The 15,832-nt window shown below is 29.9% G+C and overlaps 3 protein-coding genes across 3 annotated transcripts in view; 1 reads left to right on the forward strand and 2 right to left on the reverse strand.

Moving 5' to 3' along the window:
* Window positions 1–316: 316 nt before the first annotated feature.
* Window positions 317–3,690, forward strand: LOC108691693 (inhibitor of growth protein 5). The gene is made up of 4 exons (XM_018199562.1): window positions 317–513; window positions 2,582–3,031; window positions 3,137–3,315; window positions 3,468–3,690. Exons 1-4 carry the CDS (start codon window positions 477–479, stop codon window positions 3,567–3,569), a joined length of 768 nt encoding a protein of 255 aa, XP_018055051.1. The 5' UTR covers window positions 317–476; the 3' UTR covers window positions 3,570–3,690.
* A 769-nt stretch (window positions 3,691–4,459) lies between these two features.
* On the reverse strand, window positions 4,460–14,014 carry LOC108691794 (beta-1,3-galactosyltransferase 6). The gene is made up of 4 exons (XM_018199708.1): window positions 13,941–14,014; window positions 7,707–8,747; window positions 6,091–6,395; window positions 4,460–5,064 (listed from the first exon to the last, which is right to left on the reverse strand). The coding sequence occupies exons 2-4, from the start codon at window positions 8,115–8,117 to the stop codon at window positions 4,776–4,778; spliced, it is 1,005 nt and encodes a 334-aa protein (XP_018055197.1). The 5' UTR covers window positions 8,118–8,747; window positions 13,941–14,014; the 3' UTR covers window positions 4,460–4,775.
* The window catches only part of LOC108691787 (serine/threonine-protein kinase OSR1-like), a 34,286-nt gene continuing 32,336 nt past the window's right edge, over window positions 13,883–15,832 (reverse strand). Inside the window, exons 7-11 of the mRNA XM_018199696.1 lie at window positions 15,310–15,545; window positions 14,966–15,080; window positions 14,565–14,830; window positions 14,254–14,440; window positions 13,883–14,111 (exon numbers count right to left, since the gene is read on the reverse strand). Coding sequence (XP_018055185.1) covers window positions 14,034–14,111; window positions 14,254–14,440; window positions 14,565–14,830; window positions 14,966–15,080; window positions 15,310–15,545 — 882 coding nt within the window. The 3' untranslated portion in view covers window positions 13,883–14,033. The remainder of the gene's footprint in view (window positions 14,112–14,253; window positions 14,441–14,564; window positions 14,831–14,965; window positions 15,081–15,309; window positions 15,546–15,832) is intronic.

Raw genomic sequence — 15,832 nt, forward strand, 5'->3', positions numbered from 1 at the left:
AAATTAAAAAAATTTTTAGATATTCTGAGCATCCTACTTACGTATCTGTAACTCTTATATGATTTTGAGTACATTCGCCCTAGCCGAACCATCCATGATTTCAATTTCGCGCTAAAATATGTTGAATGCATAAGCTGCATGAACTACCTCAGCTCAAGAGATACTTCATGTGGTCTCATGCATCGGAAGAGGCGGGATCATGCAATTGGCGGTAGGTTGAATCATGCAGCGAGTGTGCATAAAGAGAAACATAATGCACCCTAGGTTATTTGATGTTGTTCAACCATGCATGGTTGGCAGTAATGGCAGCCGTGATGGTAGTTATCATGGTTACTATCGTGTTTTATCTGTGTCCGTTGTCGAGTATCATTGTCAGTTGAACGAATTTTTATCTTGTCGTTATTTCTCGTTGATCATTTCGCGAAAAAGTTAATTGTTTACAATACCTTTTGTTTACATGAAGATACGGTATCGTCATGACGACCGCGTTGTATTTAGAGCATTATCTCGACAGTGAGTATTGGCGTTGTATGTACATACATTGGATACGTGTGTGCTAGCTTATTTCTTCATAAATTCTTACATTCCCTTTTTATTATTCTTCGAGAGAAATGAAGATACTGTAGGAAAATGTGGAAGATTTCAAATGCGTTTTATTATTTTTTTTTTTATTTACTTAATCTTTTCTTTTCCTCGCGTCTAACTTTTTCTATATCTTCTATATCTTCTAAAATTTTTATTTGTTTATTTATATTGTGCGAAATTTCGTTTATCTTTTAATAGAAGTTTGAAATTATAGAAACATGCTTTCTGTTAGTGTCCGAATTGAAGGATTTGATATTTGGGACTTTATTAAGATACCTAATCTAATTTTTTCAAAAATAAAAGTTGAAAAGAAAAAGAATAATTTCTAATATTTTTTTTAACTTTTTTGAGAGGTATAGTGTTTATTATGTTTATATATATATAAATCTCTAATTTATATGCAATTAAAGTTAATTTAGTATTGAATTTAATTTTTGAGATAAATTAAACTATGTATTCAAAATTAGACTCTACTTCTTGTTAATTTTTGTTTTAATAGTTTTCTTCGTAATTAAAATAGTTTACACTCACTTTACTTGAAATAGATATATGTATGAAATATTCGACAAAAGCAAAATATAAAGTTTTACTGTAGTCCAGTGCAGTTAAAGAATAGTTCCTTTAAATGTACATACAAGCATATAACAAATATGTAAAATAAAGTTTTTTAGTTAATACTGGCTGTTATTTAGAAAACTAATTAGTTAATATTTAGTGATTCTTTAATATGCTTGATTCCTATACTTGTGTTAGAGCCAGCAAAAAACTAGAGGTAAGAACCAATATTTAAAAAATAATATTAAAAAATTCTATCACTAAGCTAACTGATTAGTTTTTTCCACTGAACAGCTATTGTCTAAAATCGATGTACAGGAAATCAAAAATAGTTATCATCAAAATGATAACTAGGTAGGAGGAATTAATTTGAATATTATCTGAAAATTTTTTGATAGACTGTTGGTAAAATTTTATTCTGTAGTTTAATATAAATGATCGCTAATATAAAAAAAAGGTTGTTTTTTGAAATTTAACAAAGAGGTTATTTTTGTAGAAAATATAAGTATTAAAAATTAATAAATAAATATAAATATAAATATAAATATTAAAAATTAAAATTTTCAAATAAGTAATCACTACTATTTTACTTCAAAATTTTCAGTTTGAACTATTATAAAAGTAAAAATATTGAAGTATATATTTAAAAATTATTTTTATCTTATTTAACCATTGTTAGCAATTCTTAATCTAATATTAACAATTATATTATTAAAAAGTGCTAAAAAACAACTAAATATCCTAAAATCATTTGAATCACTATTATGATTATTCATAAGGCAAAAAAATTGCTTTTATGCACGCTTTCAATGATAATTTATAATATTGATAGCTCGAATGAATTTTTCAATCTCATAAACAATCACAATCACGATCCAAATGACTTCAGGAAGTTTGATTGCCTTTGGCATTTTTTGATAATATAATTGCCATGTTATATTGCCATGTTATATTAAGCTGCTAACAGTAAATTAAATGAAATATTTAAATACTTAAATATTTTTATTTTTATAATTGTCCAAACTATTGCATAAAATAGAAGTGGACAGTAATGACTACTTAAGGGTCGTAAAGGTTTCGTAAAGAATCCTTCTAATCGAGCAATTCTATTCGAGCATTCTCCTTACATTTGATTATGATTGGTTGGTTTCCTACCAACTTAAGACTCCACGACGTTTACGACTTCTGTCGAGGAGGATTCTTATGAAAATATTGATTTTTAATGCCATTGGTGCTTTCTCTCTCTCTCTCTCTCTCTCTCTAAAATAATTTTATTTAATTTTAAAACAATTTTTTTTTATCGACTATTTATATTAAGTTCTATTGACTAAAAGATTCTCATAATAATGCAATAATAATGCATAATATTCAAATTAATTCCGTATAATTATAGGTTTGGAAATGAACACATACATTTGATTCCTACTTATGTGCATTGCAGGTCTCGAGCATTTGCCAATTGAATTACAGAGGAATTTTACACTAATGCGTGACTTAGATGCTAGAGCGCAAGGTCTTATGAAAGATATCGATAAATTAGCAGATGATTATTTGAGGAATATGAAGAAGGAATTACCGGAAAAGAAAAAAGAACAACTCGCTCATATACAAAGTCTCTTTAACAAGGCTAAGGAATATGGAGATGACAAGGTCCAACTAGCTATTCAAACTTACGAATTAGTCGACAAGCACATCAGACGACTGGATTCAGATTTAGCAAGATTTGAGGCAGAGATACAGGACAAAACATTAAACAGCAATAGAGCGCAGGAGGAAAGCAATGCTAGCAAAAAGGGTAGGAAGAAACTCAAGGAGAAGGAGAAGAGGAAGAAGGGTACGGTAGTTAGCAGTGAGGATGAAGCCAAGAATGCAAGAAAGAAACAGAAGAAAGGTATGTTAATTAATTTATATAATTGTAACTTGCTATAATTTTATAAATTTTTAAATACTAAATCCATTACGTCTTAATATATAAATATATATATTTTCATATCAGGTGGCTCAGTAGCTTCAGCATCGTCCACCGGCGTTGTGGGAAGTGGCGCCCAGGTAGATGCAACAGCACTCGGCCATCCAGCCGACGTTCTTGACATGCCTGTCGATCCTAACGAACCGACTTACTGTCTTTGTCATCAAGTATCATATGGAGAAATGATTGGTTGTGATAATCCAGATGTAAGTTTTGTTTAAGTCTTTTTACTGCAATATCTATTAGACATTAAACGAACGAAATTTTGTTACTTATTTTTTTAATGAATTTTTTTCAATTTTCATTTTAATTCTCGATATCACAGAATCAAGATAATTAATTCTTTTTTTCATTTTAGTGCCCTATAGAATGGTTCCACTTCGCCTGCGTGGGTTTAACAACAAAACCTAAAGGAAAATGGTATTGTCCCAAATGTACGCAAGATCGCAAAAAGAAATAAATTGGAAATGATTATAATCTATTTTAAAAGATTAGTGCAAAATTGTTTCACATTGAAAGTAAATCGACTTTTGTATAAAAAATTTATAAGAGATGTAGAAAGAAGAGGAAGAGAGAGAGAGAGAGAGAGAGAGAGAGAGAGAGAGAGAGAGCTGCATTTCCATCTGCATCTAATATTAATAACAAGGCAATTTTTCTATAAATAATTTCTCCAAAAATGATTGTTGTAATAAATTAAATTTCCTTTTATCATCATAGAATTACATTATTTTTTTCTATATTAAAAGGAATCTATTGAAGCGACTATAATTTGTATATATAATGAGTTTAAGATCTGATTTTTAAATGTATCAAATAGATGATATATAAATTTTATTATTGATTCAAATATCATAAGTGAAATTTTATTATTAATTTTAGATGTAATGGAAGCACAGTTCGAATGTAAACCCATCACAGATGGAGAACGTTTTGAGAATCGGCCATCGTCTCGCTATCACTTCACAACACATTGTCTTTATATATTATATATTAAAATAGTAACTTATTATTAATAATACAAATCGCGCTTTACATTTTCGACGGCCGTTTCTTGAATATATCTGTGATTTCACTCGATAAGATTACTATATTTATCGACTTACAGTTTTAATTAGTATATTAAATTAACGTTATTGTTTTTATATGTTAAGAAACAACGCTTTATATACATGAAGTAAACTCCTGTTGATGATGAAAAGTGTATTATAAACGAAATATGGCAATATGATTAAAAAAAATATATTTAGTTTATCGAAACTTATCTTGTCTACTTTCTATGTCTACCTTTTCATCGCTAAATATTTACAAAATATATTTACAAAGATTTTCAATTAATTATTTAATAGCGCTGTCGTACAATTATGCTCGAGTAATGAATAAAATTTAGATTTGAAATTGCTTCAATTCTTTTAACGAAATGTCGCGAAGTCTGTTCGCTATAAACTTTCGCAACTTTCTTCAATAATACTGTTTGAATTATTCTTAAAAATGGCTACTTTTTTATAGCATTTGGTATCAATATATCCTAATGAAGATAAATCAGAACATAAATAGAAGGTTTATAAATATTGTAGAAGCCGTTATAAATGTATATGAGATAAACATGTTTTCTGAGCAAGTATATTAAAAAACGCGACTAGAACGTTGTAGAAATCTCCTTGTCGCATTAAGGGATACTGGATTGTCTGTTGCAGCACTGACTGGGTGGTACGGTCCAATTATACTGATAACTCATGCGATTCCTAAATTCTTTAGGACACAGTGCGCCTAAGGAGGCCTGATAATAGTCGTGCATACTCAGCATATTCTGGACCGTAAGTTTGTGCGTAATTATATACTGATTGGAACAACCACGCGATCTGTATTCCGTATCGAAGCGTACATCGTGCTTTCTCTCGATGTTCGCCAGCGGTGCAAGCCAGAGGCCGACGGAGACATCTTCGGAATTGTGTAATCTAGAATTGTGCAGATGCATGAATTTGAAAAAAAAAATAGCACAGAAAGAATTAATTAAGATTAAAGCTTGAAAAATTTTGTTAGAATTCTTTATATAATTCTTCAAAATAATTTTAATAATTTAGAAAATTTCTCAGATTTTTTTATACGAATTGATATATTTTTCATGAATTGTGAAATATTGTTTAAGATTATTCACTTTATAATTTCTGAAAACAATTTCGCTTGTAAACTCTAAAAAAGTTTTAAAATATTTTTGTAGAAATTTTCGTAACTTTAAAATATGACAAATTCTTAAAAATATGAGATTCTTAAAAATAAGAGAATTTTTTTTCCAGGGAATACACAATTATTGTTCTTCATTATATGCAGAATCTTATGTGCAAAGTGTACAGTGTTCCTTTTAGACATACATAAGAATAATATATAAAAGAAAAATTCATAACATATAAAGTATTGGTTCTAAGACAGAAGGTGGACGTCAGTGTAAAGAATAGTTCTGACATTTACTTTTGAGTCTTTTGTATCTGGAAGAATACGTATCACTAATAAATTGTAATGAATTCAGCATTTATGATAATTTTTTTTATGTAAATGTCTAATTGTAAGCGAAAGACTGATGAAAATAATTCTCATAATATATCATAATATTTTTAAAAATATGTTGATTTTATTAAATTAAGTATGAAAATTTCTGAAAAAATACCTTAAATTTTAACAGAGCTTTCATAAGCTTTCTTCAAAAATTATAAAATGAGAAATCTTAAAAGTCTTAGAATCTATTTCAGATGTGAAGGATTTTATAAAAGAGAGTTTACATATATTTTAGAAAAATCTAGAATCTCTTTTCTATCAGTTTTAAAAAGTTTCAATTCATATAAAAATTCTAAGAACTTTTCTAAAAAAAAAAAAAAGTTATAAAAAATTATATAGAAATTCTAAAAAATTATATAAAGAAATCTAAGAAAACTGTACATCAAAGTTAAATACAGAATATTTTGTACATGATTCGCAGCCTAACTCACTTAAGGATATCTGCATTCTTAGCAATGAACTCGACAAGATTGTAAGACAGAATGTATCCGCCACCTACGGCATAAGGAAGATAATAATCACACAGGATCCAATCGGTTTCCTTCCAGGGACCGCTCCTCTTCACTTGTGCTCGTCCATTGAAGAAACCCCAATAGAGTTCTCGCTTAGTGCCCTTGCTCTGCCACTTGTCGAGCTCCTTCAGGATCTTATGCACCAGCACGTACGAGTCGTCGTCGCATTTCAGCAGGTAATCGAAGTCGTAATGCTCGTGGACGGCTTTCAGGGTGTGGAGAACCTTATAGTAATAATAACAACAATAACAATTACATTGTTGAGTAGAATGATTGACAATTAAGAATTAATAAATTAATTTTATATTGTACAAAGAAATAGTGGTTATACAATAATTAAATAAGAGAATCCCTATATTCAATCAAAGCGGTCTTGTTAATGCTTAAATATTTCTGTGTGAATTTAAATACATATCTGATTGCAACGTGTGCCCCGAAATCTTATTTAATTATTAAATTTATTCTTATTAGTCCTTAAATTCGTATGATATTGTTTATTACGCGTTCTTCTTGAAACATAATGCTCGTTTACTAGTTAATGGTTATTGCGAGAAATATAATATAATATTGCTGAAATTTTGATGGTCGAATATGTCATTTTTTTTTCCATCTTGGAAGGTCAGAAGTTTCACACACACAAACTCTGACTGAAATAATATTTTTCATAATAAAATTATTTGCAGATATAAGATTTTCATTAACCTAATCTAATGATCTTATAAAGAATATTACTAACTTATTTACATAAAAAATTATTAAATTACTTGTCCTTGTCAAGAGTAATGTAGTAATTAATATTACTACTCTACTATTACTAGTTTTATTCATGATTGTGTTAAAAGATCGAAAAAGATTTCGTAGATTGCAGAATTATATGTACTTATATAAATTCCCACAGAAATATTTCAGCGCTAAGATCCACTTTGATCAAATATAGGAATTCTCTTATTTAATTAGATTTGTTCTCGTCGATCCTTACATTTGTATCATCATACATTTGTATCATCATAACATAAAGTGATTATATATTACAAATTATGATTATTATGTAAGTAATAATATACCATTAATATAATAAATGTAAACGCATAATATATCACAGTTATAATACAAAGTTTGATTATCAGACGTTTAATTATCATAGAATTATAACCCTATAGAAACAAAATTTTACCTGATATAGACATATATAAAATATACAGGGTATGTATGTGACTGAAATAATGCCAACTAATCATACAGTGCTATTCCTAATAAAAAACTAAGTTGAAAAGTTTATCATTTTGCAATTTTCGCAATAGTTAATAAGATATTAATTTCCAAATATTGCCGGAAAAATAGATAAAATCGATGTATAAGACAATTTTAAGATATTTTTTCAAGTTCTTTGTGAAATATTTTGAAGATTTTTTTTAAAGAACTCTTAAAGATATCTTATACGTTAATTTTATACATTTTGCTCATTGGGTAACTAAAAAAAATATTGCGAAAAGTGGACGTTATTTGATAGAATATTGGATTACATTGGTTATTACCTTTTTCGTCAATGTGCCATAAGAGTCCTGCAGCCTGGGCAACAGTAACAGATCATCGAATTTCTGTTTCTCTGATTGCAAAGTATTCCTCTGCTCGGGTAGGATATCCTGAGTGCCGATGACAAAGAAGTGCTTCACTGTAGCATCGTGCTCGGTCAGCCAGGTCTTCCTGATGGTATTACGGCGCTCTAGGTTGTCTGGGCTGCTTAGAATCAGGGCAATCAGCCGATGCTTGAGCTTGCTTCCTGAAGTCTGTCGGTTTGATTGACAGTCCCGCTCGGGCAGGTAGCGCACGCACAGGAAGACGAAGACTACTGCGAACAGGAACGCGAGGACGTTTGTCCGGGCGAGGAACCTCCGCCGCATGATCGACTGGAGTTTAGGCATGAGATCAAGTCGCAAATATGTCATGAGTCAGTTTGGGGAACGCCGTGGGAAGAAATCACGAGAGCACGTCGATCAAATTCGCATAACCAGACCTCTTCTCGGAGATAACACGGCTAGTAATAATTCGCTTTCTGATTCTTTCTCAAATCTCCAACCTTCTGTACCTACCTCCACGTAGAATGAATAAACACAAATTCTGTTGAATAAATACAAAACTTTGTTAATAATTATTATCTATTAATCTAGTTAGTTTCATCAGAAATTTTCAAGATTTTAGCATCCGCACTTGATAAATTCTTCACGCTTCTGATGTAGAACTTCTGATGATGAACTCCTGACAGACTTTCAAATTCGCACAGCCAGTGCTGTAAACTGAAACACCTTCGATCTCAGAATTGCGATACAAATTGCATACACGTGTAGATGTAATTCAAAAATATAAAATAAATATCAGAGAAAAGAAAGACCGAGTCTTTAATTACAGTTCTCGCGCTTCGTCTTCGTTTGCATTATAATCTTCAGCCCTCGATGATATATTTCGCTGTGATGATATTTCCGTGAGAAATGAGACCACCGTAACTATGAAGTACCGACTCGTTTGACAATGACGAGACAATTCCGAAATCCATAATATAAATTCTCGATCTGCAACAACTACAAATGTCAATGATCAGCTGTATTCTGTGAATCAGCTGATCGGCGTAATTCCGAGCAGACAAGTCGGATTAAAGTTAGATTAGGTTAGGTTAGCATGGGATATTGACATACGACATGTGCGACGTGCAATAGCAAGTGACAACAAGCGCTCAAGATAGATAAGTGTTTATATTTTATATATTTATGTATTTAGAAAATACATATTTAAAATATGAAAATCAAGAGTCTCGAGATTGTGAATTTTTAAATTTCCCTAATTTATTAATTATACAACGGCCCAGATTATTAATTATATATTATTAATTACAATACAGAGAAGAATTATTTTTTTATTCCCGATTTACGAAATGAATTCCTATTTCATCACATTTTCTGTTCAAAATGTTTCTAAGAATTAATTCTTTATTTTTTAAATTTTGTATAAGAATAAATTATATTTTGGTTTTTACTTCGGTTTTCATGTAAATTAAATATTACTTTTATTAAAAGTAACGTAAAAGTAACACAAATGCATAATAAATATATTTAAGATGAATTCTTTTTGAGTTGAAATGAATTAGTTCAGTTGTGCTGTTTGAGACAGCACAATATTAATATTTCAAAAATAAATATTAGAATTTTTCATGTGTGAATTTCGAAATATTTTAAGATTTCTCATTCTATAATTTCTAAAAAAATAACTTTTTTCAGGTTTGATAAGATTTTATCAGAAATTATATAGAATGAAAAATTTTAGAAATTTTATTTTAGTATATCTCAGAATTCATATATAGAAATGTTCCTTGAATCGGTCCATCCTCGAATCACCACTTTATGTATGTTTCGATTCTTTTTTATATTTCGACAACTGTTTCTGGTTGTATTCGAAAATTTATTGCCAGTAATTATTGAAATCTACATATATATATTTTCTACAGTTATGTTTGCAAGTAATAAACTGTAGATCTTATATACAATCTATAAGATCTATGATATAATTGAATTATCTTAGAATCGAATAATTAATCTAATAATCTGACACATATTGTTATATCGATGAATTCATTTTTTTTATATACTATAAAAATATGGAAAAAAAATATTGTATGATTTCATTTAAAAAATTTGATGATTTTTTGGGATTAAAAAATGAACAATTTTGACTTTTTTCTTACCTTCAATTAATTTTTCACTAAAAACTACAAATTTTTGTTAGAAACATTTTGTCGTCGACCCATCAGCTTAAAAATTATTGCGATTCGAGGAACACGTATGTATCTTTTATATAAGAATTGTTTTAGAAAAAAATGTAGATATTCTCGATACTTTTAAAGTACTCCAATTTGTACAAAGAATTAAACATTTCTAAAAAGTTATAAAATTTTCATTAGAGTAGACGTAAGATCCGTTGACCATTCTGTCGTTATTTATCTTTGTATTGCGCTCTTGAATTCCTTTCTTCTTTCATCTTTTTCGAGACATAAAAAGAAATAATTTTATGTATCTGTAATTGTATCTTTAAAAAATGTTGAATTTACGACATTAAAGTGCAAACTGCTTCTGCGGTATTTATGCTATCTGTGATTTCGTTATTCAGGAATAAGCTCCGCAAAGTTTACATTTCTTGATACACCGCGAAATTCTTGTTTGAAGATTTAGCGTTCGAAGAATTTGTGAAGAACATAATTTATTGTTGGAAATCCAATAATGAAAACGTTTGCTCGGAAATATAAAATAACTAAACTTCTGAAAAGACTCACGGAAGAATTTTTTCTTTTCATCATTAAGTATCATTACCCGTTCTCGATTGCCGCAGTCCGCAGCTCTCTTTACATAGTCACCGTAGACTCGCGATGAAATAAAGTACAATGGTCTCATTGGCAAAACGACGTTTGATATTGATACAAATAAATTATCGTTTTTTTTTCTCTTGATACACATTTATAATCGTTACGTACAACACACTCAATTTGGCACTGTTTTAGTTACGTGATGAATCCCGATCCTGATGTGAAATTCTTGAATTGCAAATTCGATAACTGTGATTCGGAAACACAGATTTCGATGTGATATGCGTTCTCCAGATAAGGCACATAGTGAGGTGCGCAAGCTATGTCAAATCGAAACGAAACTCGATGCCAGTGAAAACGTAATGCAAAAGTTCAGAAATGCTATCGGGATATAGTGCCATCAAATACAACTATCCATAAAAATCTACTTAAGCTAGCGTACGATTATCATCTGCGGCTTAAAAGTAATTATATTTACTCCTCACGTAAAATGTATCCTCGTCTAATTAAACCACACAGTTGACTCTTAGTACGAAGAATATGTATATAATCATCACATGTATATCAACAGATTTGTATTTCGATTATTACTACAACTGATTTTACTCAACAATCTTGTGTCGCAGATTTAGCATTGCGCACAAGTGTAGGTGTGTATGCGTTTTATGTGTGTAATTGTTGCAATATGGCAAAGGAAATGTGAAGTCGCATGCAAATTTTCATTGTTAAAAACCCTACTTGTTAACAATAATTCAATAGCGAAATTTCACGAAAATAGTATATATATATATATATTTTTTTTTTTTTGCGGAATAATGGAAACTATAAAATATGTCCTTTACCATATACTTTGATGCGACCAACGCTGCAGTTTGTATAAAAAAATCGATAAAATACAGAATCACATTATTATAACAGCATTCTTTTTACGTTTTGATTTTATTTTTAACTGTGATATACACATACATAACAAATAGATAGAATTGTTATTTATCTCTGTAGAATATAATGAAATTTAAAATGTTTCATAAGATTCATTAAAAAAATTAATTTTAAAAATATTTTTTAAAATTTCGTAAAAAAAATATTATATACTTTGATAATCTATAAGAATGACAAAAGACAATATAACGAAGATATATGTACATCTTCATGATTTATAAAAAATACAAGAAAATGTTGTAAATTCTAAACATACTGTGAAATCACTTTTTCCGTTATTTTTCATTTTACTATGTTCATGTGATTCTGATTTTATCCATTTTAAGAAGTATTTTACAAAAAGATTAATTTAAAAATTTTCGAGACGTACGAAGTAAAAATTTTTCGATCAACTCCTCTTCTCTTTTTCGTTACGTCTAAAACTGTGAAAATATTAATTTGCTCTCTATCGTAAGTCTATTTAATTAAGTACAAAAGAGTTTTATTTCAACATTGCCTATCTTTTTTTTTCCTAGCATGAGGCATATATATACATATAAACGTATATATGTATACATATATACATATACATATATTTAGCAGCTAATCTGTATATAATACATAAACATGATGACTCTGTGTAGCATACTCAATTGATTTCTTTATGTAACTAAAGTCTTGCTAAGAGAAACTGCTTATATTTTGAACGAATAAATTAAACTATCAAGCATTTTCTCTCTCTCTCTCCCTCTCTTTCATTTGTTCTTATTTATACGAATTTCGCATTTCGCAATCTTTATCCTGTTTGATGTATTAATCACAAAGAAAAAAAGAAAGAAAAAAAAATGATCGAATACTAATATTTACATAACAGACGCAATACGAATGATACAATTCGGTTATGTAAAACTACAGCCATTATTGATTAGAGTAAGTGTATACTCTTAAGCCAGTACATGGATGATAATGTTTTTATGTATTCGCCTCGTTCGTTTGTCCTCATGACATTGACAATGTTATCAGACACACTTGAGCAGTTCATTACTACCGATGTGTTGTAATAAATGTATTTTTCGAATATTTACGCCAGTGTTCGCCAAGATTTGCACATTTCAGGCTGATTTCGGCGAGCGATCCCCACTACCGCTCGAAGCTTGGCGACCAAACCTGGCGACCAAACTTCAGGAACGTCTCTAGCTTAAACGTGCGGATGTCGTTATTAAAGAATATTTTTCTTGCAAAATAATTTATTTTAAATACTAAATTTTCTAAAACATTTCGTTATAATAATTCTTGCCTAGAAATTATTCAGTAATTGTTATAAATTTACATCAAGAAGTTTCTATATCATCTTTATGTAATTGTTTAATATTCTTTTTTAAACAATTACATAAAGACAGTGTTACATACGTAAGAGAATGTTAACAACTAATCGTTAATCAAGAATTTAAAATGATAAAATTATATTCGCTTATAGAAAAAAATAGTTATTGCGATATCCTTGAGATTTTGTAAGATTTCGTATGGAAAACACGGAATTTTCAGAGTATTTCCTAACTTCAATCTACGCAAATCTGTTGTAGAAACTTCTCCATGTAAATTTATATACAATTATTGAATGATTTTTGATAAGCAAGAATTATTATAACAAAATGTTTTAGAAAATTTAGTATTTGATTTTTTTAAGAAAATAAAAATTATTTTGCAAGAAAAATATTCTTTAATAACGTAAGGTACGCACGTTTAAACTACAGAAATGCTCTTGAGCTAGAGCGTGACCGGCGGCTCGGCCGCCGAGCCTCGAGCAGTAGTGGAGATAGCGCGCTGGAATCGGCCCGAAATGTGCAAATCTTTGTGAGCACTGATTTACGCCTTGCAATCAATTATGTATTAGAATCTGAAAGAAGCGAAAGTATCAAAAGCTAGATGTTGACAAACATTTACTGATCAGATTAATTTACGTTTTGTACAGATAGAAAGTAACACATTACTTGTAATGCCGATAGCGTTATTTTTTTGTAATAAATGATTTGATAATGACGTTACAATTATTTTTGAGTAATGATGATGAACGCCAGATTTGGAAACAATCATTTCTGTTTTTAGAAGTGATCTGTTATTGTTACTCGTTATTCATTGAAAAAAAATAATTCGGTACTTTAATTGTTACGTAACGAGTAACGCATTAGTAACATGTTTTATTCGATACGCAACAAGTAATAAGTTACTGATGCGTTTTTTTTAATAAGTAATGCGTAATGTGTGCAGAAAGTTATTTTTTAAAAGTGACTTTTCTAATAACGTTATTATCATTACCATTATGAGTGTAATTGTAATGTTATTTACAATTTATTATTATTAAACCGTTATTATTGGTATTAGTAATATGTTAAAGTAATAATAACGGTAACGGCATTACAAGCAATTTCTACTCTTGTATGTGCCGAGACTTTTTTTTTACTATCTAAAATTTATCCTGAAATAGCTTGAGAAATAATACCTAGCCGATTTTAGCTTTTGGTACTCTCTGGATCTTGGCGAATGTATCAATTAAGAACATTAGCCCAAGAGTTCAGAACGCAATCAAGATTGTTTATTCAGTGATGGAGATCTGAGCAAATCCTATTAACGCCTTGTCATCTGGTATTTCGTTCATCGCATAACCAGTGTTCTATAAGAGAAGAGTACATTTAATAAATATAATCAAATTAAATGAAATAAAAATACATTTTGAATTATTATACATATATGTAATATTTAAATATACAATTTTTATATCTTTTACAATTAAAAACAACATGAAGACTATTTACCAAGGAAAATGTCACTGTTCGCAATTGTCCTGCACTCTCTATCAATTTTTTTAGATTTGTTTCTATCACTATAATGTCCTTGCCATCGACCAATCCCGCAGCAACTAATTCCGCTGCGATACCTTGTGCGGAGTCAACTCCAACAGTAAAATCGAATCTAATATCATTTAGCTCCCGTTTTTCATTTCTGAAAAGTATTTTCAGATGATTATCTCATATTTTTTAAAAATGCGTTAGATACTGAGGTTGTTATCATCTATAAAAAATGTATAAGTATATGAAAATAATATTTTCATTTGGATTTCACATACCGTAATCTAAGCACCAAGTTTATAGGCGTGTTTTTTCCAGTTCCTGACAAAGCCATTTGGCTCGGTGCTACCCTAATTTGACCATAGAATTCGTCAGGCTCGCCAGCTTCTTCGTCGCTGCTAGCCTTTTCGATTGTGTTGACTGGTAACGTCTCTTTGCCTTCATCACTACTCGAGTCACCATTGTTCTCTTCTTCTGACCAGACCCATTCTCCAGTTACTGTTCGATGCAACCGACCTGACGTGCCAGGTTGTCTTTTTGATGCCTGCAAAAGAAAATTTTTCTTAATATTTTTTAAGAACGCTAAACACAATTTTTCAATTATAATTTTTGCAAAAGCTCAATAAAAGGAATTACGTATAAATTTGCATATGCTGCAAATAATTGATAATAAGAATACCTTTTGTACACGTGTTTCTAAACTTGGTCCAATCGCTACTAATGTTTGCTGTAGATATTTTTTATCTTTGGCTTTTTTAAAAAAGGGATGTTTTAGCAACTCAGTGGCTGTTGGTCTAAAAAAGTATACACATTATTATTTGTAATATTTTAATTTTATACACTTATCCGTTTCTATTCTTAATTTTTCTACTTAACAATCTATACTATAAACCATATTATGATAATATCATCTTCAAGTAATGTCGAATACATCTAACACATTACCCAGTTGCTCCAACTATTCCAACTACTTCGGTAGATAGAATAGAAATAGCAATGTAAATGAAATAATAGGATCCTTACCTCTTAGTGGGATCTTTTTGTAAACAGTCGACGATCATTTTTCGGAATGTTTTTCCGTATGCTTTGTATTGGTCCTTGTCATCCGCAGCGGTATCCAAAGTCGGCGGATCGTTCTGCAACGTCAGCATCAAGACCTTCATCGGGGGATATTTGTGATATGGCGCCGTACCGCTTGCCATCTCGATCGCCGTGATGCCAAGTGACCATACATCGGCCTTAAAATCGTAGCCATGGTCCTGCACAAACAGATATGCATATCATAATTGATTCTACAATAGATAGTATATGTGAGATTGCCAATATCTCATGAAATCGTGCTTGCAAAAGTCACATGCTTGCCAGTACCTTCTGAATGTGATTTATAACTGCATTCATATACACGTACACAGTGACTCATCATTATCGGAAAATATTTTTGTATTTGATATCGATTTCTCTATTGACATAGCAATTATATCTAACTTTATTCTGCAAAAAGTATCTTTGCTAACTTTCAAAAAATCTATATATATATATATATATA

This window comes from Atta colombica, unplaced genomic scaffold (assembly GCF_001594045.1).
Source record: "Atta colombica isolate Treedump-2 unplaced genomic scaffold, Acol1.0 scaffold106, whole genome shotgun sequence".
Lineage (NCBI taxonomy): Eukaryota > Metazoa > Arthropoda > Insecta > Hymenoptera > Formicidae > Atta > Atta colombica.